The following is a 26,912-nucleotide window of genomic DNA, read 5'->3' as shown; positions in this document are numbered from 1 at the left end:
AACTTCCAACTGCCTTCATCATAGCCAACTCAGATCTTGTCAATAATGAATTGGGAGAAGCTGGGACTGAAGGTTTTTTTTACGATTTTTTTTCACCCTCTGAGTCAGCTTTGTCAGGGCCCTGGAACCCAAGTACCATAGGATCTTGTTGGCCTATATAAGTTCTCTACCTTTCCAGCCCCTCCTTTACTGCTGCTTTTTAGACAAAACTCAGAAGTGAGGCATAGGAGTCTGGGAAGGGACTGTTTGAGTCATTTGTTTTTGTATTTGGGTGTCTTTCAGACTCCAGTTTGTTCCTCCAGCTCATGTCAACGGCTAAGATCCAGCTGATTTTTCTTCATCTCTGCAAAGTCACTGCACCATGGCAGGCCAACTCTTTCCTCAGTGGATGGTCAGAGCTCACTGCTGGGTAAGGAAGCTAGCTGCCACAGCTTGATGCTCACTTAAAAAGAGAATATTTCTTTATGGATTTCTGGTCATTAAGGCTGCCAGGTAGGGAAGCTTCACAGGCTTGCAGTTACACAGGGCCTTGTGATTAAATGGACCCTACACTTGGTTTTATGGTCTCATGTTATCATCTTAAAATTCTTTATTTTTGAACAAGGGTCTCTACGTTGGCAAAAAATGACATAGCCAGTGCTGCTTACTAGCACCCACCACTTTTCACCAACCTCATAAAAAAGGAAGATTTTTATTTTGTCTGGGTTTCTTTTGTTGTTACCATGGAAGTATAGGTGTTTTGAATCTTTCTGCATTCTACTGAGAGCAGAAGTCCATTTAACTTATGCCTGTCTTCTTTGAACATTAGCCTTAGAGAACTTTGGAATTTTATATTGGAGTTAGCTGGAACTTTCTCATGTAAGTTTCACTTCCTTAATACATTATTCTAATTTCCTTTAATTCAAATGTGGGTGTTATTTTAATGCATAAAGAAGATCTGTCTCTCTCTGTCTCTCTCTGTCTCTCTCTCTCTCTCTCTCTCTCACACACACACACACACACACACACACACACACACACAGTGGAATATTACATAGCCATGAAAAGGATGAGATATTTCCATTTGCAGCAACATGGATGGTCCTAGAGAGTATTATACTAAGTGAAATAAGTCAGAGAAAGACAAATACCATATAATTTCACTTATATGTGGAATCTAAAAAGCAAAACAAATGAATAAACAAAACCAGAACCAGAACTATAAAAACAGAGAACAAACTGATGGTTGCCAGAATTAGGGGGATATTCAAAATGGGTAAAGAAGAATAGAAAATAGAGGCTTCCAGTTGTGGAATGAATAGCCATAGAAATAAAAGGTACAGCATAGAGAATATAGTCAGTGATATTGTGATAGTGTTGTATGGGGAGAGGTGGAAGCTACACTTGTGGTGAGCAGAGCGTAAACTATAGAGCTGTCAAATTACTATGTTTTACACCTGAAACTAATGTGTGTCAACTGTACTCAGAAAAAGAATTTTTAAAAAAGAAATGTGGGTATTATTTTTAGTGCTTTGTACTAGAAGTGGTTGGTCACCATTACAAGTAAAAAAAGCCAACTTTTAGATTGTTTTAATCAGCTTCTTTATGTTCCATGCATTTCAAAATATACTGATAGCTTTCTTCTAGCAAAACTACTACACTCACTATCTCTGAAGATATTGTATCCTGAACATTTTTTTTTGCCTCTAAGCATTCTCTGCACACCATCTCTTATTTCTTATCCTTGTCAGTCTGGAATCCCATGTTTTCCATTAAATTTTTTGACAGATCTATGTAGTTTTGCTTCTGAAAACTGATTTTTATAATGATAGGCATATATACCTTTTGTTATTAACTGTTATATATTTGCTTTATATTTATCATATATTTTTTTAATTTTTTAAAGATTTTATTTATTCATGAGAGACACAGAGAGAGACAGAGACATAGGCCGAGGGAGAAGCAGGATTCCTGTGGGGAGCCTGATGCGGGACTTGATCCCAGGACCCAGGGATCACGCCCTGAGCCAAAGGCAGACACTCCAACCACTGAGCCATGCAGGCACCCTTTATCATATATTTTAAACAATATTAGAGAATGAAATATTCTCTTCAACCTCAAATGTGTAGCTATTTTTACAAAAATATGGTGATTTTATAATCTTAATCATTTTACATATTGATGTGAAAAATGTGTTTTAGTAAATTATATTACAATCTTTTTGGACAGATCATCATCAGATTATTAGGATATTCTGAATTCCTCTTATTTTTGCCTTCTCACTGGTTTTTCACTCTCTAGAAATGGTCTTATTATTCTAAATAATTACACATTTCTCTGACATTTCTCTACTCATTCATTCATTAATTTATACACATTGCAAGTACTTATTATGCACTCACCCAGAGCCAGTCACTGTATGAAATTTTGACAGTTCAATGGTGATCATACCATAGTTTCTCTCCTCATATAGATATGAATCAGCTGTGTGTTACCATAGATAATTATTTGGGGGGAACAAGGAAGGCTTCCTAGAAAAAGTGACTTTTAATTTGATATTTAAAATAAGAGTTAGGGATGCCTGGCTGGCTCCGCGGTTGAGCGTCTGTCTGCCTTTGGCTCAGGACGTGATCCTGGAATGCTGGAATCGAGTCCCACATCGGGCTTCCTGCATAGAGCCTGCTTCTCCCTCTGCCTGTGTCTCTGCCTCTCTCTCGATGTCTTTCATGAATAAATAAATAAAATCTTTTTAAAAAATAAAGTTAAATAGACCAAGAAAGGATTGGAGGGAGTTTGGAACAGGGAGCCTTCCAAGCAGAAGAAAGAATGTGTATACAGTCTCTAAGGCAAGAAAGAACAAAATGTGGTCTTGATTAAAATTAATTTGTCTAATGAAAGAAAATGTTTTCAACTTATGAGGAAACTAATAAAAATGCGATTATTACTTATTACACTGTGATATCGAATATTTAAATTATTTTCACCATGTCACTGGTGTGGCCTTTTAAATACATCATCAGCAAGAGGGGCAAGTTACTATTTTTTTGGCTTTGGATTTATTGTAGACACCATCCAAGATAGCCCAAAATATCTCAGAACTCTCATAGGAATTTGAAATGAGGATATTCAACAGGACTCATGTAGAGTTTTTTTCTAGGAGCAATATATAACAGGGAAGCCTTTCACAGAATTTGGTTTGGATGCTTGGGATTTAAACATTGATCTCTGTTCCTTTCTAAGGTGCAGGAACTTTACAATGTAAAAGTGAATATTTTACAATGTCTTATGGCTCTGAAAATTACAACTTAAGTCCAATATCATCTACTTAAGTAAATTATGTGTAAATATCATAACCAGTCTGAATTGATGTTAATTAGCAATATTGATTTTACTTCGTTAGAAAATGCAACAACCTCCAAGGAATATTGAAGAATTCTTAAAGTTTCAAAATTGGGTGAGTAAAAACATCTATTTTATGTGCCAAAGCATCTTTTAAAATATAAGTTGTGGAGGGGTGCCTGGGTGGCTCAATCAGTTAAGCATCTGACTCTTTTTTTTAAAAGATTTTATTTATTTATTCATTAGAGACACAGAGAGAGGCAGAGACATAGGCAGAAGGAGAAGCAGGCTCCCTGCAGGGAGCCTAATGTGGAACTCGATCCCAGGACCCTAGGATCACAACCTGAGCCAAACAAAGGTGGATGCTCAACCGCTGAGCCACCCAGGTGCCCCAGCATCTGACTCTTGATTTTGGCTCAGGTCTGGATCTAGGGTTGTAAGATGGATCCCTTCCAGCATGGAGCCTGCTTGGGATTCTCCTTCTACCTCTCCCTCTGCCTCTCTCTTCCTCCCCCTCTCAAAAAATAATAAATAAAATAAAAATAACAAAATAAAATAAATCAGCTATGGAGATGTGGAAGGCTTAGGAAAGACTTTAAGAATAGAAATTCAAAAAACTTCATTTCAGTGGGGGAAATACTTATAAATATTTATCTCCTTTCAGTAGACTCTGTTCTAGCGTTTCCCTCTTGTCAGTATTCCGTTCACTTTTTGAGTTTGAGAATTCTAGTTCTATATCCTATCAGAAGAATTATACAAATATTTTTATATAATTTTGCTAATATGTTTGTCTTAAATATTTACACCTTAAAGAGTATCTGATTATGAGTACTTACTTCATTTATCCATGTACCACAGCTTAGATGCACAGGTAATTTGCAGATGTGTCGAGTTTCCTTGATTATTGAATCAGAGTGAAATATTCAAAATGTGTTTTCATTTTGAAAGCTCCAGTTTCCATTGTTATGTGTAAATACTGACTTCTGCCATTATTGGACTTACTATAAGTTTTCCCTTGGGTCTATACACTTGTGAGTCTAAAGATCAGGTTTGTTTTGCATTGAAGAGTGTCAAGGACTAGAATAAGGATGTTAGTGTGGAAAACAGAAAGAAAAGGAGGCTTTTTTTATGAGATGTGTACATACTTTGAGAAGACTGGACTTTAAATTATTTGCACCTATTTGTACTTATATATAAACAATTTGCTATGACTAAACTATTTTGAAGAGAATTTCAAAAATATCTATTTTTATTTTTTTAATGTTTTAGAAAAGCACTGAGTACCCTTTAGGAGCAAATAGAAAACGAAAATATTCCTAGTTTATAAGAGTGTATTTCAATGACTGTGGAAGAGCCTAGTGTTTTAAACTATTATTAGTACAAGCTTTTTGCAATTACTTTGATTTAAATAATGTTGGAAATGTGCTGTAACCTAATCACAATGTTTGAGGTCTTTTAATGCCAAGGGAAAAGGATTATATAGTCAAAATTAAGGCAAATTCAGCAAATAATTATGGAGACATTTGGGCTATACCATCATACATGTTTAAGGATCTATGATTTCAGATGAAAATTTCTAATTATTTGAATTGGAAAATGCATACACACTCTACTTAAAAATAATGCTAATCGGGATCCCTGGGTGGCACAGAGGTTTAGCACCTGCCTTTGGTCCAGGGCACGATCCTGGAGACCCGGGATCGAATCCCATGTCGGGCTCCCGGTGCATGGAGCCTGCTTCTCTCTCTGCCTCTCTCTCTGTGTGTGACCATCATAAATAAATTAAAGATTAAAAAAAAGAAAAGTGTAAAAGCACCATATAAGTGAGCCGCCACTTTAAAAAAATAATAATAATGCTAATCAAATTAAGATCATAGGTTTATGCCAGCCCTTCACTAAAGATAGAATAAAATCAAAATCAAAGCATATGATCTTATTAATGATATGTAAGAAACACTATCCTTGTATATGTTTATATTGTCAGCCTTCAGTTTTTATCAGATGTCATTTGACAAAACAACATATATCCATTTGTACCATTTTCTCATAAATGAGTTTATCTGTAAAATGTTTCTTATTGTCTGGATTTCCTAACCAAATGCTTATATTCTGTAGTTACTTGTTTTAAGGTATGACTATGTCTATGCATTGCCAAGCTATTGGTTATTTCAAAATATCCAGGAATAAAATGACTGGATATTTAATTTTTTGTTTGCTGAATAAAACTTTTGTCTAGAGGCATTGTTACAAAAGAAATAATAACTTCCTCAAATTTATTCAAGAAATATTTTTGAGTACCTATTACATGCTAACCACATCAATAATTAGAATATACCAGTGAATAAAAACAGGCAAAGATCCCCACCTTCATCGAGCTGTCATTTTTTTAAGAAATGAGGCATATGATAAACAAATGAATAAAACAAAACAAATTAAAATACATTCTAAACTGCTTATGACTTCCTGGAAAACCTATCTATCTTAATTTCCCTCTAAAATGTGAAAGGAAAGATATACATCTGCATGGTGGTATAGTGGTTAAGAACAGAGGCTCTGGGGCAGCCCAGGTGGCCCAGCGGTTTAGCGCCGCCATCAGCCCAGGGTGTGATCCTGGATACCTGGGATTGAGTCCCATGTCAGGCTCCCTGCATGGAGCCTGCTTCTCCCTCTGCCTGTGTCTCTGCTTCTCTCTCTCTCTCTCTCTCTCTCTCTCTCTCTCTCTCTCAATCTGTGTCTCTCACAAATAAATAAATAAAATCTTAAAAAACAAACAAACTGGTAAACTGGTGTCAGATTGCCTATGCTCAGATCCCAGCTCTGCTACTAGCTAGCCTTAAACCAGTACCTGGAACCTACGTGTTAGCTGTTAGTTTCTCATATCTTATAATTTATCCTTTCTCACATCATCTAAAACTGTATCATTTCAACCGATTCTTACCATTTTTATCTTTCTTTTATAATATTTTATGCTTTCTACTCCTATCTTTCCCCTCTTCCTCTTATTATGGTTCTGCATACTTCTGTATACTTTTTTTTACTTTCAAACATTTCTCATTTATCTATTTGATCAATTCCCACATTTTCCCTCCTCCTTCTTTCCCCTTTACTCCATCACTGTTCTATTTTTACTTTTATAAAAATATTTTTATATTCTATTTTTATAACAATCTCCTGTTCCAATAGTGTTATATTACTATCAGTTCTTGTACTTCTCCTATTCATTCATTCATTCATTTAATGATTTTATTTACTACCTACCAGATCCCGGGTATTGTTCTGGATACTGGAGAAACAATAATGAGCATATCAGAGAAAAATCCTTGCCATCATGGAATTTGTATCACCCTTCTGCAGTATTTCTCTCTAGTGTTGTACTTGTTTAGTCTTTTTCAATTCCTTCGGTATTAAAAAGAGTTGAAGCAGTATGAAAAGGGTATCTATACAGAAAAGACTCCCAGTGGATAGGAGAGATTGGTTACCTTAAAATAAGTATATGTATTAAAGATAAGCCAACTAAATATTTTCACTGTTTGAGATAGTAATTGTAATATGGAAAGAGAGAATACTAGAATGTTTGGAATTGGAATTTCAGTTTTCATTGTGAACTTGTGGAGGTCAAGAAAAGACTAGGGAATTTTTAGACTGAAAGAGACTAAAGACATATGAAGATACTGAATTAGATCCTTTTGCTATAAAAAGGGCATTACTGGTTCAAGTGATAAGACTTGATCAGAGTCTGAGAATTAGATAGGCACAGTGTATCAATGCCAATTTCCTATTTCTGATGGTTATATTTTGATTATGTAGTAGAATGCTTTTGTTTTTGGGAAATAACTAAAATATTCAAGGATGATGGGGCATAGTCCAGTAAGCAACTTATTTTCAAATGATTCAGGAAAGTTTTTTTGTGAAATATTTGAAACTTCTAAAGTTGGTGATTGTTTCACAATTTTTGAAAAAAATTGGCATTTAGTAAAAAATAATGCTGTGTTGTATATGTTGGATACCTGAAACTAATATATCATTGTGTCAGTTATACTTAAATAATATAAAAGAAGGTATTGCTATGGAATTAAATCTCAATTTTAGCTCATTGATTTTGAACTCTATTATTTAAATTCACTAAAAATGACTTAAGTTATATTCTTTCACATTTTTTGCAGGATTATTGGCCAAGGGAAATCCATTTTGAAGATTATGATAAATTGTTACACACCATGAAGAAAATAAAAGAAGATAGTTCATTTACTTCAATTTATACACATCTGTGGGGAACTGTCCCTCGAATACATGATGCAGTCATGGCCATGGAGTCAAGATTAGGGGAATGTTCCATTCTTTTGAAGAGTCATGCCTCTAAAATATTTGAATGGAGAAGCATAATTTTTGATACACGTAAATCTTTTTTTATGAGTAAAGTAATAGATTTGTGTGTCTGTGTGACTCTGTCATAAAAAATGAAATCCTAAGGTATAAAATAATCTAAGAGCGTAAACTTTATTTTAAGACTCCTTCATTTCAGCATAGTTCAATAAAGATTTTTAGCTGAATATGAACATGTGGATTTAATGTGTGTTGTTAGAACAAAGCCTAAAGTAGTTGTGAACTTTGTTAAGCTGCAGCTGAGGTGGCCGAGTATCAAGGAAACAGAGTTGCATCAACTCTGTATTGGTACCAGAGACAAGTCAGCAAGGGTCAGAACCTAAGAACAGAAACACTAAAATCCAAAGTAAATTGAGCTCCATGAGCTAGGTGAGCTTGTAGGAAGTGTTTCGCATTTCGTAGTGAAAACCTGCACATTGAGGGAAAAGCATATCTACCAGTAATGATCATTTTCACTTCTTTCCAGTATTTATATAACATTTTTCGTATCTAGTTGTATTTATTAATACTTCTAGAATAGTTTTAGATACTAATGATTATTTATGTAATAGGCAAATTTCTCATAATACAAGCCTTAAAAATGATAATATTAGTTGACTTATAAAGTATTTTCTATATGTTAAATACATTTAATTAGTTATATTACTTAAATATTTAATATCCTTTTTTGGACCTTGATTTTTCAAATTCTGAGAATTTGTTTTAATATACTGCTATTAAATTCACTACTGTTTTATTTTAAATTTTCTTATTAAATGTTTAATCATTTTTAAATTAAAAATATTTTTAAAATTATATAAGCTATATGTAGAGAGAGAGAGAGAGAGGGAGGGAGACATAAAGAATGAGCTAGTAGGTGTGCACTTTTAAAAAATAATATATACTCGTTGTCCTCAATATATAAATATCTGAGTTTGGGCTCAAGTCTAGGTTACCTGACTTCAAAGTCATCCCCCATAATCTTTCATTAGACCTTGCTCCAAAGTACTGTAATTTATTGAATTTAAGATGACCATGAAACAACCAAACGTAAGTAGCTGAGCTATTTGAAAAACATGGGCTTGTTCATGGGGAAGGGATTGAGATAAAACTTTAGATGTAGGAGTAAGTATCAAAGACCAGTAGTTGGAACATGACATTTCTAAAAAGAGGAAACAGAAGATACAGTATTTATTCATTCAACTAAGGGTATGTGTGTCTAGCATGATGCTTATCAAAATAGCTAGTTGATCCCCTTGATTTTTTTACGTATAAGTTCTTTAAAGCATTAAAATTTTTTCACTTTGAAAAATGTGTGTATACATAATGTGTGTATATACACACACACACACACACACACACACACACACACACTATATATGATATATATATCATTCTTTTAAAGGTTCTAAAGGAAAATTGGAAAGATACAAGGCATTTCTAAGGAAGTACCATAGGAGAAAGAAGATAATGGTATGGTATTTGTTTTCATATTCCTTGAAGAGGAGATTTCACAGATAAGCACTGATAGCATTTTTAAAGTTTTCCTGTTAGTCTTTTATTATTATATAATAAAATAGATCTATCTATCTACGTGTTTTTAAAATAGGTAGACTCCTACTCTTCAATACTCGATATTAGAGTGTTGGCATTTTCACATTACTATAAGTTACTTGAAGATTTAATTTGATGCATACATTCCAACCTCTGGTTAATAATTTAGAGTAACTTATACTTGGTAGTGCAAGTTCCGTATCAATCCTCTTCCTTTAGAAAAAGTTATCAATTCTTTTTATTTTTTTAAATTCTTTTTAATTACCTTTAAAATTGCTTTGTCAATTTTTTTGAAAAAAATCTCTTTGAGAGTTTGATTAGAATTATAATAGACTTTGAATTACTTTTAGAAACTTAGTCCTTATAAAAAATACATTCTAAAATTATATAATGTTAAAGCTATAAAGACTTTAAGTGCCACCATTAGTCTATCCACCCCAGTTAATGTTAATTTTTCAAATTTCAAAATTTCTTTGTTTTTTCCTGATTCTGACTGAAGCAGTCATTTTAGAAAATTAGAGGCAACAGATAATCAGTAGAAAGGATAAACACCCTAATTCTATCATTTATAGATAAATCACATGTATCTCACTAGTTTTTGCTTTCATTTTTCTTTTCTTTTTTTTTTAAGGTTTTATTTATTTATTCATGAGAGACACAGAGAGGAAGGCAGAGACATAGGCAGAGGGAGAAGCAGGAATTCAATCCCAGGACCCCAGGACCACAAGCTGAGCCAAAGGCAGATGCTCAGCCATTGAGCCATCCAGGCGCCCTCATTTTTCTTTTATTTTAAAAAATAATTTTAAAAATTCAGATTAAGTAATATATTTCTAATTCATTACAAGTATTATGAAATTTTCATTAATAAATATTCTCCACTATCTTAAAAGTTAACTAATGTAATAACCCTTTGGTTAGACATTTAGGTAGTTTTCATTGCTATTACTTATAAAGCTGCTCTGAACATATTTGAAACTAAAGATTGTGGATATCCATGCTTATTTTCTTAAGATAAATTTCTAGAAGTGGAACTACATAGGAAAAGAAATGTGAAAATCTAAGTGTTTTGATATGTATTGCCAAATTGTTCTCTAAAAAGGCAGTACCAATTTATATTTGTAACAATAGGGTTTGTGATTGATCTCTTACTCATTTCCTTGTCCATTTAATACTGTATTTTTTAATGTTCGCACAGTTGATAGGCATAAATATTATCAACTGCATATGTTTTACTAATGAAGTTGATACTTTAGGTTTTCCTTAGTCTTTGTGTTTCTGTTAATGTGAATTGCCTATTTATGAGCTTTGGCCTTTTTTTCTTGGCTGCTCTTTTATTTCTAAGAGCTGTTTATACTTTAAAAATATTATCCCTTTCAGTAATATGTATTATACATATTTATATTACTTTGTTGCCTTTTATTTTGGATACTTTTTTCCAGCTGGAGACCCATGTGGCATTTTTTCATAAACCTAACAGAGCCAGATCTTCTGGAAGCAATGGAAAAGACTGCTGGGTCTTTGTTGCCTTTTAAGAGGGTTTTTTGTTATATAGAATCTTGCATTTTTATGGATCTATAATTTTCTATTGAAAATTTCTGCCGTTAGTGCTATAATATTTATGAAGACTTTGTCACAAGATTATAGATATATTCACTTGTCTTCTGCTCTGTTATTATTGCAAGATATCTGTGTGTGTGTATTTAATTCTTTATCTAGCCTTTATTTTTGAATAAGAGAGTAAAATATAAGGATTTTATTTTAGGTGGTCAGTAATTTGTGTGATTTTATTCATATAAGGTTTTTCTTTTAAAGATTTTATTTATTTATTCATGAGAGACATACAGAGAGAGGCAGAGACACAGGCAGAGGCGCAGGCTCCATTTGGGGAGCCCGATGCGGGACTCGATCCAGGTTCTCCAGGATCACCCCCTGGGCTGAAGGCAGACACTTAACCTGTAAGCCACCCAGGCATCCCTTCATATAAGTTCTAAATATTCTCTGTTAAATTTATCCTTAGGTATCTTAAATTTTTATTACTAATGTCAGTGAAATTACTTTTTCATTATCTTATTACATGATGTGGATTAGAGGTAGATCAGTTAGAGATCTAGATACAGGTATCGCTGTGCTCAAACACTTGAAAAAAAAATCTCCATGCTTTGAAATGGAGAGGAAAATAATCCACTGTGATGATAGGAGAAGCTACTTTTAACCTTTAATCTATGTGGCAGATTACACGAATAGCTTTTCAGAAGTTGAGGCATTCTTACATTCTTAGAGTATATTTTTTTATTGCATTACTGGATTTGATTTACTGTTGTTTTGTGTAGATGTTTGCATCCATGTTTGATAAGATATATTTTCTTTTGGTTTTGAATTACTTAGCTTTATTTCTCTTTCCAGTCTATTGACTATAGAGCATAGTAGTTATATGGGATATCATTTGTTCTGTGAATGTTTGGCAAACATTGACTATGAACTTCTGTTGATTTTAATTATTATTTATATTTTCCAGAGAGGAGTAGACAGGTTGGTAGAAAAGCTGTGTGGAAGGTAACAGATTTTATAAATATCAACTTGGATAGATTGTCAAAACATAATGTTGAGTGGAAAAAAGCAAATTACCAAATAATATATACCGTTGATATCATTTTTTAAAATTATAAAACCACACAAGAAGTGTTTATATTCTTTAAATATATGTACACATATATGTAAAAGTATGTTAATGGAATGGAAGGGTTGCAAACCAAACAAATAATAGTGACTATTTCAAGGAAAGGGAACACATGAATAGAACTATAAAGATCATGGTAGGGGCACATAGGTGGCTTAGTGATTGAGTATCTGCCTTTGGTTCAGGTCATAATCCTGGGGTCCTGGGATCAAGTCCTGTATCAGGATCTCCTGAGGGAGCCTGCTTCTCCTGCCTATGTCTCTGCCTCTCTCTCTCTCTCTCTCTCTCTCTCTTATGAATAAATAAATAAAATCTTGGGGAAAAAAGGTCATGGTAAAAAGAGAATCTGAACTTTATTATATAATTTCACATTTTATTTAAAATATAGTCAAAAACAAATGTCAACAGTAATCCATTCTAGGTTGTGGGAACGTGAAAACACTGGTAATTTTTTTTTAATTTTCAAAAGAATTTCAAAATTTCTGACTTTCAAATTTTTATCAGATAACTTCCAAGGATCTATTGCAATGACCTGTATATTAATTATACTGACCAAAGTTATAATTATTTTTATTGCTAAATGTGTTTCATTGATTTTTTATTTGGATTTTAACACATATTATTTATATTTTTGTGGTATCTTTTCCAGGTTGTATGATCAAGAACTAGTTTTGTGTTATTATTATGCTCCTTGAAAACTTCCAGGGTTTCCTTGCTTCCTGCAGAATAAAGCCAGGATTTTGAGATTAACATTAACAACTTTCTAAATTGACCCCCATCCTCATTGACTTATTATATCCATATCTCTCAAACACAAAGCCTTCTTTCTTATCATAATTGATTTCATTTTCTCTAAATCTTTTTTTATTCCTTTGCATACTTTTTAAAATGACAATGTCATTCTCTTTCTGTTAACAATCTGTTACCATTCTTTAAAATGTGTTTTCTATGTCATTTTCTCTGTGTGTATTGTATAATGTGTGTGTATATGTGTGTATGTTTTGCCTGTGAGCTTAGTTGTTCTGAAAGAAGTGAGGTTGTGAAAATTAATAACTTATCAACATGTCTAGATGGTCAGAAACTAATGTACACAGAAGGCTACTTATTCTCTGTGTAAAGTAGTGTGGTGGACATAGAGATGCACCACTCAGATTCCCCATGAAGGAAGAATCTGTTGTCCTAGCTGCTAAGAATGCTGTTAGGAGGCACCCCTCAGCTGTCAGCCCCTTTGGGGTTGCTACATCTGCAGAGAACTTCCTCTTCCGAAGATATACGCTTCCAGGAACCACCTACATCCAGTGACTGATCAAGTTGGGGGCAGAAAGGCCTGGCTCTTTCAACCCAATACAGGACAACTATGATGGGCCCTTTCAGCTCTAGAGCCCTTTTTAGAGTCCATTGAAGCTATTAGACTTGTATCATACCTGATTTCTCCAACTTCCCAATTACGCCTCTCCCCTTGCCTTCCATAGATAGATACTGATTCCAAAGGCACTCCCGATAGACATTCTGAATACAAAACTCTACCTCAGAGTCTATTTCCTATTGAACCCAAAGTGAAATAACTGGTTTTATATTTCTATTATAGCCCTTATCTCTTTGTGTTTTGCTTGTATATGTATCTGATTACCCTCTTGAACTATGACTAGCTTGAGAATAAGGACCATCTTTGTATTCCTAGCATCTAGCACAGCAACAACATTCTAGGCTTTAGTAGGAGATACACACACATGCACACATGTACATGCACATACACACATGTGCGTGCACAAACAACAAATTTACAAAATATAAAAATTTAGAATGTTAAAGATTTTATTTTAAATGTTTTCCAGCTTTCAGATGAAATGGAGACAAAGAAGACTATAGAGGTATTTAAAATTTCTGTTCTATAAGATTATGTATCAAAAGCATTATCTAGAAATAAAAGAATGTTTATAATAATATAGATGTAGCTATGAATACAGATGGGGCCCTGAGAGAGAGCAGTAGGAATAGCATAGAAGCTTTCTCCTTCTGCCTAGTCCATTTCTTTATGGGTAATCTAGCTAAAATTCTTGATCATTTGAGTTATGTCAAAGTTGATTCTGAAATATGATTTTGTTTTGCTTTTGGGTTTGGCATATGAATATGCCAGGGCTCTTAATTTGAGAGAATCAGGAAATAGGAAGATTTTTTTTAAAGTAAGATAGTTATTTTATTAGATGAAAGTAAATAATTAATGGGTTATGGTTAAATATTTGTCTTCTGTAGTCCTGTGAGAGTGCTATACTGAAAAGGGTAAAGTAATTACTATTCTGTGATATTTCCTTCTTTCTAGGATTGCAACTTCTCGGGATTCAAAACAAATGAGCTTACTCAACTACCCAGACATTTGGATGCTGAACGAATTTATCTTTTTATTTTAAAAGCCCATAACTTTGATGTATGTAAACATTATTTGTATTGTATGCTACATTTAGAGAATATGATTTAATGAATCAGATTTTTATTTAAAGCTATAACAAATTAGGTGATAAGCATGATTGAACTTTGAGGGCATTAAGTCTGGCAGGAAAAGACCAGTGATATTTATTACCTTGATCACCAGAAAAGAATGCATTAGATTCTGTGTTACTGCCTCAGGAGTCTGAAGTTGCTATTGTGCACTGTCTTGGCATGTGACTGGAACAAGTGTTTTCCCCTCCTTCTGCTTGCTTTATTAGCTCAAGAGATTTTAGTCTGCTTATTTTGACCCCAGAACAACTTATTAGAGCCTTCTCCATAACCTCACCTTTTGAACCCCCAAGTGTCTGGGGGAATTTTTGAGTAATAGGATTGCCAGTTGAAAAACTGCAAGCATAGGAAGGTAACTAGATCATAGCCCACTGCTTGCCAAGGGTAGGATGAGAGTTGGATGGTACCTGATACTGATTTCTCCCTTACATATTAGGTGGTTACCTAACAAGGTTTCTATTTCCTGCAGGCTTCAACAATATTCCTTGTACTCTAGGCAGATTCCTTCTAGATAGTTCTCTGGGATGGACGTGGCCTTGGAATTCACCTAAACCCCTCCTTCTAGGGACCAAGTACATCTCTTACCTCTTCATCCCTCCCCATCCCTCACTTTCAGCCTTCCTGTGCCTCTTCATTTCTCAACATAAAATCCCTGTTGTTTTTTCTCCTACTATGGTCCATCAGAAGGAGCATAATCAACCATTAAACCCCTTTTTGTCACTCTGTTCAAGATGCAGTGTTCCAGAAGTGTGATTGATCTGATTTGGATCCTCTGTGTACCCTTCAGTTAGGCAACCACTAAGCACCTCAATTAACAACTATATCTAGAATGATTCAGTAATGACACTCTTATTTTTCATGCTAATCCAAATGTTTTTCAATTCTCTTTTATATTTTGTGGGATTTTGGTGAAAGTAAAGCCTTAGTCTGCCCCCTTTATATGATTACCTGATCCCATTTTTGTAGAGAAAAACTATAGATGCTAATTGTAGTTATGCCTGGATCAGGAGCATATTTATTTGTTTCTCTGATTATATTTTCCACAATTTCCTCAGGAAAAAAGATTTTATTGTTATAAAAAGAAATTGATAAATTATTGTTAAAATAAGTTTATAAATGTTCTGGGAAACCTATAATATTGTTTCTAACATTGTTCTGTGTTTTAAGATGGTACTGTATTTTAAATATGGTTCTATGTACATCTAACACAAATCATAGGGCAATCACATAAACAAGGCATAGAAGCACAGTATGAGGAATTTTTAATATGGTTAATTTGGAGGATGCTGGCATTATTGAAAGAAATAAGAAAGTGAAGAGTAGGAGTAGATATTGGTTGGGAGTGGGTGGAGTATGGCAAATATCTGGGTATATCTGGGCATAGATACCAGTGTTTTATTTGTTAGTACCCCCACCTGATTTCAAAAAAGAATTTAAATTGGCTTATTATAGTATGTCCAATGCAATAGCATTAAAATAAGTAGATGATAAAATAAAGAGAATATAAGTGTAGGAAAATAAAAATATTAGGGAAGATTATTTCATAGAAATGCTTATAGTAAGATCAAGAGACTGAATTTATGGATCTGAAACTTGGAAAGAGAAGGTTATATAGGTTTATTGTTACATGATTGAAGGTATGGGAATCCATGGAATTGATTAATTCACTTATACCCATCTAAACACATTCCTGTGCATACAGTCATTAATTAAATTCCTTGATAAAAGTACCCATTATCTTCTGTACCGCCCAGAAGAGGTGATGCTCAGTAAAATTTTGTTGAATTAAAATTAATGAAAAATGAGGGATCCCTGGGTGGCGCAGTGGTTTGGCGCTTGCCTTTGGCCCAGGGCGCGATCCTGGAGACCCGGGATCGAATCCCACGTCAGGCTCCCGGTGCATGGAGCCTGTTTCTCCCTCTGCCTATGTTCTTGCCTCTCTCTCTGTCTCTCTGTGACTATCATAAATAAATAAAAAAAAAAAAAGAAAAATGACCTATATTATGAATAAGAGAAGAAAGCTAAGCCACAGGCATACTGATATACATGAACAGAAATTCAAGAGAAAATAAGAAGTAATTTTGTCCAACCTAAGCTCAATGTTAGAACCAAGTTAGATAATCTAGGTTTTAAGGTATATTTACATTTACTAGAATCAAAAAAGTTTCCCAAAATGAGGAGGCCAGAGGAGAGAACCATTCAACTTCTTAAACTGGGTTTGAGCTTTTTTAGCTAATTTCCATTTTTTGGTTGTTTTGACTAAATATTGATATACTTTTAAAGAATTTGAAATTTTACTGAAAAAGGAAGTTAGTGATATGAAACATGACCAAACTTGGAATAGAAGCAACCATGCTTTTTAGTGTACACTAATTGCATCTTTGCTTGAAATTTGCAAATAATTTAGACAAAATTATTCAGTTTTCCTCCCTATATTTCAATTTTCTTCTTTATGTACTCCACATATGTTTTTGTAATTAAAAAATATGAAATCTAAGCTGTTAAGTGCTAAATTTAAACTGGTACCAATGAATTCCATACTATAATTAGTAGCCAATGGAAGAGAAGTGCCCCCACAGAATACATAATAAGTAATCTTTTTGGTGTAAAAGTCTGCATGATGTCCTTTTTGTAGACATGTGTTGAGGAACAGGAATTCCTTGTTATGGGTTTCCTTAAAGTAAGTCTTGAACTCTATTGAATCTGGCATTTAAAAACTTTAGGTAAATAAAATAAGATAAAAATGATCCATTGAATATATCTATTTAAGCCAAGATTTACAGTCATGGAAAATGGATCTTACCTTATCTGACAATTTTTTATCAATTTCTTACAGAGTACATTCTGTATAGATGGGGTCTAGACTTGTGATGGGGCTTGTTGATATAGAATTTCAAGATTGTTGGTATCTGTCTTTAGTATAAAAAGAAATTGTACCATGTTTTTTGGAATCTTGCTGTTCTTTGTCTAGCCTACACTATCATTTCAATAGCTATTAGGCAAATGTAATTACTGAGTATATGAAATGTGGTTAATGTAACTGAGATGAGTTTTTTATTTTATTTCTTTTAATTTATATATAAATTTTAAAACTAATATTTGATTTAGTTATTAAAAACCTTCAATTATGGTTGGAGCAAAATCACAACTATGTATTTTATGAAGTCTGAACACTGATCCAGTATTTATGACAAAAATTATTATTCAAGTTGAGATGTGCTGTAAGTATAAAATATACAATATTTGAAAGACCTACTCCCACAAAAGAATGTAAGATATTTCATTAAAAATTTAATGCCCATATTTTGAAATGATAACATTTTAAATATATTTGGTTTAATAAAATATTCATTAAAAATAATTTCACTTTTTACTTTTATAAAGTAGCTACTAGAAAAGGTAATATTATATATATGGCACAATAGAATTTCATTGAACAGTGCTAGTCTATAACCACTGAAGGCATACTCTTTATAAGGCCTATTTGCATTAATATGTTTTATAATGTTTTTTAATTTGATCTCTATATCTTTTGTTCCTTAGGAAAAGGTTTTCAAAATCTGGAAGACCCATTTTCTCTCAGAAGCCTCTATTGCTCTTTTACATGATTCCTTTTGGTGGTGGTTTCTGCATAAATTTAAGGTATAATGTTATTTTTTTAAACTTATTTTTTTTAAGATTTTATTTACTTATTCATGAGAGACACAGAGAGAAAGAGAGGCAGAGACACAGGCAGAGGGAGAAGCAGGCTCCATGCAGGGAGCCCGACGTGGGACTCCATCCGGGCTCTCCGGGATCATGCCCTGGGCTGAAGGCGGCGCTAAACTGCTGAGCCACCCGGGCTGCCCAAACTTCTTTTTTAAGTTGATTTGTGGCACAGTTAATTTTTTAGTAGAGGTGGCACTGGTACAAAAAAATATATTTCCAGATCCTTTCACAGAATTTGGATTTTTAGTATTCCATACATGTTATGAATCCTGCTCAAAATCTAGAGTTCTTTCAGAGGAGTTAAAACTTTAATATGGATTTCAAAGATCCTGAGTTTTCATTAATTACAAAAATATCAGTGAAATCAAGCAGTATAATGAATACTGAAGTTGTAGCTTAACTTAGTACTATAATGTGCTGACAAACAGTTAAACAGAAAACCCACTGCAAATCAATGACACTGAAAGAAGTTTCATTTGGAAAATAATCTGTAGAGCAGATTGAGAAAGTGTCTTTACTTGATTCAGAGAGGTAAAAAGCTCTGATTAGGATTAAGAAAAGAAAGACATCTGGATATTTGGGAAAGGTATCTGGGAAACAATAAGAGAATGGAAATAAGCAGCACATGAGTCTTATGTTAGAGAATATGTGAGCCCAGAAAAAGTGGTGAATACCAATGTCTGTTGTGTGGCTTTCTGGATCTGGGAGAGTGGAAGATGAGAGCAACCTCAGGGATCACAATCTAAGCATTAAGAAGCTGTACCACCCCATCAGGAAAGCCTGAAAATAGACTCCACTCTCCACCTTGCCCCAGCTCAAATTTCTCACACAAATCTGCTTATGGATTGTCACAGCAATTTTACACCATGAAGAAACTGGATGTTAACTAGTTTTATATGCAAACCATTCAGTTAGGGCTTTATATTAGAATAAACTATAGATTAGAATAACTCTAAAAGAGTATCTGTCCATATTTATGATATTGTTAGGAGCTCTGGATGAAGCATAGGGAATGCTATATCAGTAATAAAGATAATTATCTAGGGAAAATTATGAAATCAGGAGAGTTTCATTACCTGAAATTTCTTGATCTAGATCTAGACCCTAAATTTATATTTTTCCATGAAAACAGAGAAACATTACATTCCCACTTAAATCTGCTGAGATTATATATAAAAAGGAAATATAGGAGGAGGGGCAAGATGGCGGCAGAGTAGGGTCTCCAAGTCACTTGTCCTCAACAAATTACCTAGAAAACATTCAAATCATCCTGAAAATCTACGAATTCAGCCTGAGATTTAAAGAGAGACCAGCTGGAACGCTCCAGTGAGAAGAGTTCGCGCTTCTATCAAGGTAGGAAGACGGGGAAAAAGAAATAAAGACACAAAAGGCCTCCGAGGGGGAGGGGCCCCGCGAGGAGCCGGGCTGAGGCCGGGGCGAGTGTCCCCAGGACAGGAGAGCCCCGTCCCGGAGGAGCAGGAGCTGCACCGACCTTCCCGGGGGAAAGGCCTCCCGGGGAATTGGAGCAGGATCCCCAGAAAGGGGGGATGCCCTCGGGCTCCCTGGGACAGTAACAGAGGAACCGCGCCCCGGGAGAGTGCGCCGAGCTCCCTAAGGGCTGCAGCACTCGGCGGGACCCGGAGCAGCTCGGAGGGGCTCGGGCGGCGGCTCCGCGGAGGGGGCTGCGCGGCTCCGGGAACAGCTCGGAGGGGCTCGGGCGGCGGCTCCGCGGAGGAGGCTGCACCGCCGGGAGCGCGAATCCAACAGCGCAGGCCCCGGAGCACAGGGCGCCGGGACACAGCCCAGGATCCGGCCTCCCCCCGGGACAGGCAGAGGCCGGGAGGGCCCAGGACAGCGAGGACGCTCCTGCCTGGAACTGAGCAGATCAGCGGCCCCGCCTGGGAGCCTCCAGGCCCTGCAGACGGAGAGCCCCGGAGCTACTGCGGGGGCTGACTTCAGGGTCCCAGAGCTGCCCCCGCCACTGTGGCTTCCTCCCGGGGCCTCACGGGGTGAACAACCCCCACTGAGCCCTGCACCAGGCAGGGGCAGAGCAGCTCCCCCAAGTGCTAACACCTGAGAATCAGCACAGCAGGCCCCTCCCCCAGAAGACCAGCTAGAGGGACAAGTTCCAAGGGAAGTCAAGGGACTTAAAGAACACAGAATCGGAAGATACTCCCCCGTGTTTTTTTTGTTTGTTTGTTTTTTGTTTTTTTGTTTTGTTTTGTGCCTTTTTTTTTTCTTTTCTCTCTTTCTTCTTGATTTCTGATTGCGTCCCCCACCCCCCCCTTTTTTCTTTTTTCTCCTTTCTTTCTTTTTCTTCTCTTTTTCCCCCCTTTGTTTTCTTCTTTCTCTTTTTTCTTTCTCTCTTTTCTTTCCTTCTCTCTCTTTTTCTCCTTTTCCCAATACAACTTGTTTTTGGCCACTCTGCACTGAGCAAAATGACTAGAAGGAAAACCTCACCTCAAAAAAAAGAATCAGAAACAGCCCTCTCTCCCACAGAGTTACAAAATATGGATTACAATTCAATGTCAGAAAGCCAATTCAGAAGCACTATTTTACAGCTACTGGTGGCTCTAGAAAAAACCATAAAGGACTCAAGAGACTTCATGACTGCAGAATTGAGATCCAATCAGGCAGAAATTAAAAATCAATTAAATGAGATACAATCCAAGCTAGAAGTCCTAACGACGAGGCTTGACGAGGTGGAAGAACGAGTGAGTGACATAGAAGACAAGCTGATGGCAAAGAGGGAAACTGAGGAAAAAAGAGACAGGCAATTAAAAGACCATGAGGATAGATTAAGGGAAATAAATGACAGCCTGAGGAAGAAAAACCTACATTTAATTGGGGTTCCCGAGGGCGCCGAAAGGGACAGAGGGCCAGAATATGTATTTGAACAAATCCTAGCTGAAAACTTTCCGAATCTGGGAAGGGAAAGAGGCATTCAGATCCAGGAAATAGAGAGATCCCCCCCTAAAATCAACAAAACCCGATCAACACCTCGACATTTAATAGTGAAGCTTGCAAATTCCAAAGATAAGGAGAAGATCCTTAAAGCAGCAAGAGAAAAAAAGTCCCTGACTTTTATGGGGAGGAATATTAGGGTAACAGCAGACCTCTCCACAGAGACCTGGCAGGCCAGAAAGGGCTGGCAGGATATATTCAGGGTCCTAAATGAGAAGAACATGCAACCAAGACTACTCTATCCAGCAAGGCTTTCATTCAAAATGGAAGGAGAGATAAAGAGCTTCCAAGACAGGCAGGAACTGAAAGAATATGTAACCTCCAAACCAGCTCTGCAAGAAATTTTAAGGGGGACTCTTAAAACTCCCCTTTAAGAAGAAGTTCAGTGGAACAATCCACAAAAACAAGGACTGAATAGATATGATGACACTAAACTCATATCTATCAATAGTAACTCTGAACGTGAATGGGCTTAATGACCCCATCAAAAGGCGCAGGGTTTCAGACTGGATTAAAAAGCAGGACCCATCTATTTGCTGTCTACAAGAGACTCATTTTAGACAGAAGGACACCTACAACCTGAAAATAAAAGGTTGGAGAACCATTTACCATTCAAATGGTCCTCAAAAGAAAGCAGGGGTAGCCATCCTTATATCAGATAAATTAAAATTTACCCTGAAGACTATAGTGAGAGATGAAGAGGGACACTATCTCATACTCAAAGGATCTATCCAACAAGAAGACTTAACAATTCTCAATATATATGCCCCAAATGTGGGAGCTGCCAAATATTTAAACCAATTAATAACCAAACTGAAGAAATACTTTGATAATAATACACTTATACTTGGTGATTTCAATCTAGCTCTTTCTATACTAGATAGGTCTTCTAAGCACAACATATCCAAAGAAACGAGAGCTTTAAATGATACACTGGACCAGATGGATTTCACAGATATCTACAGAACTTTACATCCAAACTCAACTGAATACACATTCTTCTCAAGTGCACATGGAACTTTCTCCAGAATAGACCACATACTGGGTCACAAATCGGGTCTGAACCGATACCAAAAGATCGGGATAGTCCCCTGTATATTCTCAGACCATAATGCCTTGAAATTAGAACTTAATCACAACAAGAAGTTTGGAAGGACCACAAACACATGGAGGTTAAGGACCATCCTGCTAAAAGATGAAAAGGTCAACCAGGAAATTAAGGAAGAATTGAGAAGATTCATGGAAACTAATGAGAATGAAGATACAACCGTTCAAAATCTTTGGGACGCAGCAAAAGCAGTCCTGAGGGGGAAATACATCGCAATACAAGCATCCATTCAAAAACTGGAAAGAACTCAAATTCAAAAGCTCACCTTACACATAAAGGAACTAGAGAAAAAGCAACAAATGGACCCCACCCCCAGCAGAAGAAGACAGTTAATTAAAATTCGAGCAGAACTAAATGATATCGAGACCAAAAGAACTGTGGAACAGATCAACAGAACCAGGAGTTGGTTCTTTGAAAGAATTAATAAGATAGATAAACCACTAGCGAACCTTATTAAAAAGAAGAGAGAGAAGACTCAAATTAATAAAATCATGAATGAGAAAGGAGAGATCACTACCAACACCAAGGAAATACAAACGATTCTAAAAACATATTATGAACAGCTGTATGCCAATAAATTAGGAAATCTAGAAGAAATGGATGCATTCCTGGAAAGCCACAAACTACCAAAACTGGAACAGGAAGAAATAGAAAACCTGAACAGGCCAATAACCAGGGAGGAAATTGAAGCAGTCATCAAAAACCTCCCGAGACACAAGACTCCAGGGCCAGATGGCTTCCCAGGGGAATTCTATCAAACGTTTAAAGAAGAAATCATACCTATTCTACTAAAGCTGTTTGGAAAGATAGAAAGAGATGGAGTACTGCCAAATTCATTCTATGAGGCCAGCATCACCTTAATTCCGAAACCAGACAAAGACCCCACCAAAAAGGAGAATTACAGACCAATATCCCTGATGAACATGGATGCAAAAATTCTCAACAAGATACTAGCCAATAGGATCCAACAACACATTAAGAAAATTATTCACCATGACCAAGTAGGATTTATCCCTGGGACACAAGGCTGGTTCAACACTCGTAAAACCATCAATGTGATTCATCATATCAGCAAGAGAAAAACCAAGAACCATATGATCCTCTCATTGGATGCAGAGAAAGCATTTGACAAAATACAGCATCCATTCCTGATCAAAACACTTCAGAGTGTTGGGATAGAGGGAACTTTCCTCGACATCTTAAAAGCCATTTACGAAAAGCCCACAGCAAATATCATTCTCAATGGGGAAGCACTGGGAGCCTTTCCCCTAAGATCAGGAACAAGACAGGGATGTCCACTCTCACCACTGCTGTTCAACATAGTTCTGGAAGTCCTCGCCTCAGCAATCAGACAACAAAAAGACATTAAAGGCATTCAAATTGGCAAAGAAGAAGTCAAACTCTCCCTCTTCGCCGATGACATGATACTCTACATAGAAAACCCAAAAGCCTCCACCCCAAGATTGCTAGAACTCATACAGCAATTTGGTAGCGTGGCAGGATACAAAATCAATGCCCAGAAATCAATGGCATTTCTATACACTAACAATGAGACTGAAGAAAGAGAAATTAAGGAGTCAATCCCATTTACAATTGCACCCAAAAGCATAAGATACCTAGGAATAAACCTTACCAAGGAGGTGAAGGATCTATACCCTAAAAACTATAGAACACTTCTGAAAGAAATTGAGGAAGACACAAAGAGATGGAAAAATATTCCATGCTCATGGATTGGCAGAATTAATATTGTGAAAATGTCAATGTTACCCAGGGCAATTTACACGTTTAATGCAATCCCTATCAAAATACCATGGACTTTCTTCAGAGAGTTAGAACAAATTATTTTAAGATTTGTGTGGAATCAGAAAAGACCCCGAATAGCCAGGGGAATTTTAAAAAAGAAAACCATAGCTGGGGGCATCACAATGCCAGATTTCAGGTTGTACTACAGAGCTGTGGTCATCAAGACAGTGTGGTACTGGCACAAAAATAGACACATAGATCAATGGAACAGAATAGAGAACCCAGAAGTGGACCCTGAAATGTATGGTCATCTAATATTCGATAAAGGAGGAAAGACTATCCATTGGAAGAAAGACAGTCTCTTCAATAAATGGTGTTGGGAAAATTGGACATCCACATGCAGAAGAATGAAACTGGACCACTCTCTTTCACCATACACAAAGATAAACTCAAAATGGATGAGAGATCTAAATGTGAGACAAGAGTCCATCAAAATCCTAGAGGAGAACACAGGCAACACCCTTTTTGAACTCGGCCACAGTAACTTCTTGCAAGATACATCCACAAAGGCAAAAGAAACAAAAGCAAAAATGAACTATTGGGACTTCATCCAGATAAGAAGCTTTTGCACAGCAAAGGATACAGTCAACAAAACTAAAAGACAACCTACAGAATGGGAGAGGATATTTGCAAACGACATATCAGATAAAGGGCTAGTTTCCAAAATCTATAAAGAACTTATTAAACTCAACACCAAAGAAACAAACAATCCAATCATGAAATGGGCAAAAGACAGGAAGAGAAATCTCACAGAGGAAGACATGGACATGGCCAACATGCACATGAGAAAATGCTCTGCATCACTTGCCATCAGGGAAATACAAATCAAACCCACAATGAGATACCACCTCACACCAGTGAGAATGGGGAAAATTAACAAGGCAGGAAACAACAAATGTTGGAGAGGATGCGGAGAAAAGGGAACCCTCTTACACTGTTGGTGGGAATGTGAACTGGTGCAGCCACTCTGGAAAACTGTGTGGAGGTTCCTCAAAGAGTTAAAAATAGACCTGCCCGACGACCCAGCAATTGCACTGTTGGGGATTTACCCCAAAGATTCAGATGCAACGAAACGTCGGGACACCTGCACCCCGATGTTTCTATCAGCAATGGCCACAATAGCCAAACTATGGAAGGAGCCTCGGTGTCCATCGAAAGATGAATGGATAAAGAAGATGTGGTTTATGTATACAATGGAATATTACTCAGCGATTAGAAACGACAAATACCCACCATTTGCTTCAACGTGGATGGAACTGGAGGGTATTATGCTGAGTGAAATAAGTCAATCGGAGAAGGACAAGCAGTGTATGTTCTCATTCATTTGGGGAATATAAATAATAGTGAAAGGGAATATAAAGGAAGGGAGAAGAAATGTTGGGAAATATCACGAAGGGAGACAGAACATAAAGACTCCTAACTCGGGGAAACGAACTAGGGGTGGTGGAAGGGGGGAGGAGGGCGGGTGTTGGAGGGGAATGGGTGACGGGCACTGAGGTGGACACTTGACGGGATGAGCACTGGGTGTTTTTCTGTATGTTGGTAAATTGAACACCAATAAAAATTAATTAAAAAAAAAAAAAAAGGAAATATAATCTAGCAATGTTCCTAATAATTGTTTTTTCAGGAAATAACAAACAGATTTAACACAAAAATATTAATGACTCACTACATTTACAGGATTATTTTGCAATAACAAGGAATTAGTTTTTTATCTTTTTTTTTTTTAAGTAGGCTCCACGCCCAACAGAGAGCTCAACATGGGGCTTGAACTCACAACCTTGAGATCAAGACCTGAGCTGAGATTTGAATTGGACGCTTAACCAACTGAGCCACCTAGGCGCTCCTAGAATTTTTAATCTTTAATCAAACTATTCTCTAGAAACCGGATTTCTGAAATTAAAATGTAATAGTATAATAATAATTTTAAACATTATAACTTGACATGTTGTAAAAAGCAATATATTCAGCTGGATCACTGTTCTGCTAATGTGCTAGTGAACTGAAGGAGCAACTTAAATTGAAGGAAACTCTCCACGATTTAACTAGAACAGTTCCTCTTTCATCTGTTTTGTTCATTGCATTTTATCTACGATTTTATGTCTAAGAGGGTTTACCATTAAAAAAATATATGTGATATATATAAGTATGTATGTTAAAATGGATGCAAAATGCATAAATTCTATCTGTTTTGGAAGAATAAATAGTACTGATTTTATACCTAGAGTATATATAGTAAAGCCATGAACCACCTGTTCAATCTAATTACCAAGAGTATAATATGAAAAAATATATAATCATACTCTAGAATATAACATGCTTCAATGTGGCTTTAAAACTTATTTCAGTAAATGTTGTATGATTAATATAAAGCAAAATCTTCTTTAGTGGTAATTTCATCTAGTAGAAAATTTACTGAACTTGGATCCAGAAAGCTAGAATTTTAAATCTAGTTTTCCTGTTATTTTAAGACTTTGAGCTAGTCAAAAAATCTCTCTGAGCTTCATTTATCTCATCTCTAAAAGAAAAAACAGGTAGAAAATAACATATACCCTGCTTTTTTCCTTAGAGTTGTTTTATTAAAAGTTACACAAATAAGAAAACACCTAGTAAACTATGAAATACTATATAAATGTAACATAGGATTCAATATAATAGAGTTAAGAGATCTGGCTTTCAAAAACAAGTTTTACCCACTTAGTGAATCATGTGACCTGGCATAATTATTTACCTCTCTAAATATTTGATAAAATAAAAAAATCACCTACTTTATATGTTTGTTGGGTTAAATGAGAAAGTGCATGTAAAATTGTTTGTATGAAGCTATGTATATAGTAAGTGTTCAATGGGTACATCTATCGTGACCATCATCATCATCATTATTACTGTTATTACATTAATGGAGAGAATACTATGTTCTAA

General features: G+C 35.8%; 1 protein-coding gene across 1 annotated transcript in view; it reads left to right on the top strand.

Annotated features, from left to right (window-relative positions):
* The window catches only part of FAM227B (family with sequence similarity 227 member B), a 189,417-nt gene that overhangs the window by 11,120 nt on the left and 151,385 nt on the right, over window positions 1-26,912 (top strand). Inside the window, exons 2-8 of the mRNA XM_025998683.2 lie at window positions 283-409; window positions 3,380-3,433; window positions 7,482-7,713; window positions 9,086-9,153; window positions 13,747-13,782; window positions 14,232-14,336; window positions 17,951-18,049. Of these exons, the coding sequence (XP_025854468.2) occupies window positions 362-409; window positions 3,380-3,433; window positions 7,482-7,713; window positions 9,086-9,153; window positions 13,747-13,782; window positions 14,232-14,336; window positions 17,951-18,049 (642 nt within the window). The 5' untranslated portion in view covers window positions 283-361. The remainder of the gene's footprint in view (window positions 1-282; window positions 410-3,379; window positions 3,434-7,481; window positions 7,714-9,085; window positions 9,154-13,746; window positions 13,783-14,231; window positions 14,337-17,950; window positions 18,050-26,912) is intronic.

The sequence above is a fragment of the Vulpes vulpes genome, chromosome 15 (genome assembly GCF_048418805.1).
Source record: "Vulpes vulpes isolate BD-2025 chromosome 15, VulVul3, whole genome shotgun sequence".
Lineage (NCBI taxonomy): Eukaryota > Metazoa > Chordata > Mammalia > Carnivora > Canidae > Vulpes > Vulpes vulpes.
The sequence above is the reverse complement of the archived record's forward strand: the minus strand, read 5'-3'. Positions and strand labels throughout refer to the sequence as shown.